General features: G+C 37.9%; 1 protein-coding gene and 1 long non-coding RNA gene across 2 annotated transcripts; one reads left to right on the top strand and one right to left on the bottom strand.

Moving 5' to 3' along the window:
- The first annotated feature begins 629 nt into the window (after positions 1-629).
- Positions 630-3,120, top strand: LOC124172693. Its single transcript, XR_006868251.1, has 3 exons — positions 630-876; positions 1,662-2,014; positions 3,042-3,120. It is a non-coding gene; the product is annotated as an uncharacterized LOC124172693 (long non-coding RNA).
- Positions 2,046-3,136, bottom strand: LOC124172692 (deoxyuridine 5'-triphosphate nucleotidohydrolase-like). Its single transcript, XM_046552154.1, has 4 exons — positions 3,033-3,136; positions 2,525-2,946; positions 2,391-2,442; positions 2,046-2,314 (listed from the first exon to the last, which is right to left on the bottom strand). The coding sequence occupies exons 1-3, from the start codon at positions 3,134-3,136 to the stop codon at positions 2,435-2,437; spliced, it is 534 nt and encodes a 177-aa protein (XP_046408110.1). The 3' UTR covers positions 2,046-2,314; positions 2,391-2,434.
- Positions 3,137-3,878: the final 742 nt, after the last annotated feature.

Raw genomic sequence — 3,878 nt, 5'->3', positions numbered from 1 at the left:
TGCATCATCCAAATAATATGTGTCTTAAGGTATTCCTTATAGTTTTGTTAGAATTAACCATTAATTAACGATACGAGAAGATGCTACTTTTTACGCACATATGGGAATATGCATAAACAAAAGGTATTACAGAATGTTTAAAAACCCAAATTACTGAAATTGTATGGATTTTTATAAATGCATCATCTAAATAATATGTGTCTTAAGGTATTCTATACAGTTTTGTTAAAATTAACCATTAATTGACGATACGAGAAGATGCTACTTTTTACGCACATATGGGAATATGCAATAACAAAAGGAATCACAGAATGTTTAAAAACCCAAAAATACTGAATTTCTATGGATTTTTAGAAATGCATCCTCCAAATAATATGTTTCTTAAGGTATTCTATGTAGTTAGTAGTTAGCTTTTGTATGTTTTGCAACAATTGAGGTCAATTATCCATTAAAGGAGTCATTAATTACGATATCACCAGACGGACTTTCACAGCGACCTCTCCCCTCCCCCCTCCTGTCCTCCTCAGCTTTCTCAAGCTCTTCCATTCTCGGCTCCGAGAGGACAACACCGAGCCAACTCCCTACCCCCCCCCCCCCCACTCATCTCTCTTGCGTGTCACGTACGGCACCGCTCAAAAGGGACCCTCCACTCACCGCTGTAACAATGGACTTCCGCACCTCAGATTTATGATCACCCAAGCGAGGTTTACGAGCAATTTTACGACTAGCCCCTTACGTGTTAAAGCTTCTTACCAAGAAGCAAAGGAAGATACCTCCACTTATCCTCTCGTCAGCGACAAAGAAGAACTCATTCTTCCCGATGGATACATACGAGCTGGATTGTCGGAGATACAACCGTCATGATAGGACTCAAAGGTAAGATTTTTTCCATTATTTTAAGGTATATTTTAGCAAAGTTAGAATAAATTGAATAAACCATTTATGTTCACTAATATTATTGCATGTCGTTATTCCTTCGGAGGATATCTTCAAGTATGGAATGGGGAACTAGGAGAAAAAGGTGCGATACCATTTTATACAATGGGATGACGAAATGAAATTCGAAACGAGAATGCTGTACTTTATTTACCAGTGTATTACTGTACATTCATGTAACAGAGGGAAATATTAATTTAAAAAAGTTAATGTGAATATTTCTTTGAACCAAATTTTATTTCAAACCTTATAATTTCATGTATATGACGGTTATCATTTCTTACGTTAATGCTATCATAGCTTTTTTTTACTCCATATTCCCGGTGATGAAAGGAAATAGTTTGATCGCCGACGTGATTCTTTCAGCAGGGGTATTGTCACCATTCCGATTACGCGTGGAATTATTATTCCTTCTTACGTCTTGTTCTGACGTCCAGAAATCTGATGTCTTACGACGAATTCAAAATCACAAATCCATCGACACAACCGTAACAAGTTAGGTAACAATTTAAGTGCATCCCTGTATCAGATCGCATCACGATAGTTCGATTGATTTAGCTATGAATTGATGAGTGTGTATGTGACGGTAGCAAATACTAATTTAAATAAGTTAATGCAAATAATTCTTTGAATCAACTTTTATTTCAAACCTTATAGTTTTATATTATCTCCGTTATGAGTTAGATAATAGAATTTGAGTAATAGTAAGTTTTTTTTTCTTTTAGATCATGATACAGATTATTCTGTGGGAAGTAGAAGAAAGTTACTGCATATATTGGATTTGCATAGAACATCTTACATTAGCTGTGGATTCAATTACATACGTAGAAGATATGGAATATGTCGGGAGAGGCCTAGAAATGCATCAGATATCATATGGAGACTACTTCAATATTTACATCTGCTACGGAACCAGAAAAGATGCTGAAGCAGTAATCACTTTTGGAACTATACCAGTCAGAGAGACATCACAATTACTGATGCAGCTAATTCATCCCTAGATGTAATACGGATGGATGGTGCTGATTTATCTTCAATGTGTGATGCAAATGGAAGAGGAGAGTGAGCGGGAAGGAAGGTAAGTAAAAAATACAACATAAATTCTTTACTCAATTTTAATTAAATTGTTTTTTTTAAATACATAAACTTCGTCCCCTCCATAATTATACATCATTATTTCCTTCTCTGTCAAAGTAAAAATACTGGGAAGAATTAACTTTCTCATTCTTCCGTTAACAATTACCTTTCCCATCAGTTTCTCCCCAAAGCGAGTGCCTATTTTCTCGACCTTTAGGATTTTGAATTTAACACCATCTTCCATTTCCTCCTTCTTCAGAAATTCATTGGACGATTGGGTGTCCAATAATTTCTGGCGAACCTTTAAAAAAGAATGGAAAAAATTTTAGGGATTCAACTATACAGCTAAAAAGTCTACTAATTGATAAAATACTTACTGAAGAGGTGGAAGAGGTAGAAGGAGACGACGATGTTGAACAGGTCAGCAATCTAATGGAAAAAGAAAGAAATAATTTAAAAAAGTAGACATGTAAATAGACACATTGAATTACAATAAACTAAGTGGTATTACCAGAACTTCCAAATCCTCCTTTATCTCGTGAAGTCATTGAAAGGGTTTCATTGGTCACCTTAAACGTAACCCCCGTGGCAATCTTTTCAAATATAATCTGACATATCCGATCACCAGGAGAAATGGAAAAATCCATGCCACCATGATTGAATAGAAGTACCATTATTTCCCCACGGAAATCAGCGTCTATTATACCCGCCCCGACAGCAATCCCAAACTTAACCGCTAACCCGGAACGAGATGCTAGGTGACCGTACAATCCTTTTGGAATCTCAAAACAGAGTCCAGTTCTGACTAAACCCCGACCCCCCATAGGGATAATGCTTTCCTCGATAGCGGTTAAATCAAACCCAGCAGGCATTGAGTAAGAAGCGTAAGGTAGTGTGGCGAGTGGATGTAATTTTCTGACGTTGATGGATATTCTGAAGCAAGAAAAATAAAGAAAGGATTCTTACCTCCAATATAAATAATATCATATAAAATTCAAAATAAACTAAATAATATGTACCCCATTAAGGTGGAGTCCCTGTCCAAGGGAATATTGATGCCAGCGTCTGCAGCGGAGGTCACAGAAGCGGAGGAGACGTCGTTAAAGGCAGCAGCAGTATCCATTGCGGAGGCGGTGCGGGGACCAGGAGACGCAGGAGCTGGAGAAAATGACGATCTGCGTGGAAGTTGGTGGTGAAGAAGGAACACGTCAACAGATGAGCAGCTTTTTCACGGTAGAAGGCGGCAGCAGAGACGGTGCGGGAACTAGGTGTCGCAGGAGCTGACGAACTGCGTGGAAAGTTGGTGATGAAGAAGGAACACGTCAACAGATGAGCAGCTTCTTCACAGTATGAGGTGGCGGTAGCAGCGAAGTCAGAGTACGATTGCAGTGGAACGACGAGTGTGATTAACCAAGGAAGCAATGCAGGTATTTATACTAGGTGAAGGGTTAAGAACAGTAATGCATGGCGTAGAAAAAATGGAGAGGGGGTACAGCCATAACATCAGTCTGAAGAGCAGGATGAATCGTAAAAGGTATCGCTTGAATTGTATGAGTGAACGAGTCTTCTCTTTCTAGCTAGATTAAATTCCTTCACGTGACACAGATGTCGCCTTCTTCTATGCGTGTTAAACGCGAATGTAAATGAGTGATTTGTTTCTCTTGGTATAGAATCATTAGATGATGAATCAAATAATGACGAGGGCTTGTGTTCTTGAAAACTATATGCACACTCTGAGTGATCCATTAAAATAAACAAAGGTTTTCGAATACAATTCGAGCACCAATTATCTTCCTTTTCAATTAATTCTACCAATGAAGTTAATGAATATATAACTGTATGATGAGAATAAACATATACACTCA

This window comes from Ischnura elegans (genome assembly GCF_921293095.1).
Source record: "Ischnura elegans chromosome 13 unlocalized genomic scaffold, ioIscEleg1.1 SUPER_13_unloc_2, whole genome shotgun sequence".
NCBI lineage: Eukaryota > Metazoa > Arthropoda > Insecta > Odonata > Coenagrionidae > Ischnura > Ischnura elegans.
This window is presented reverse-complemented; position numbering and strand designations above follow the sequence as displayed.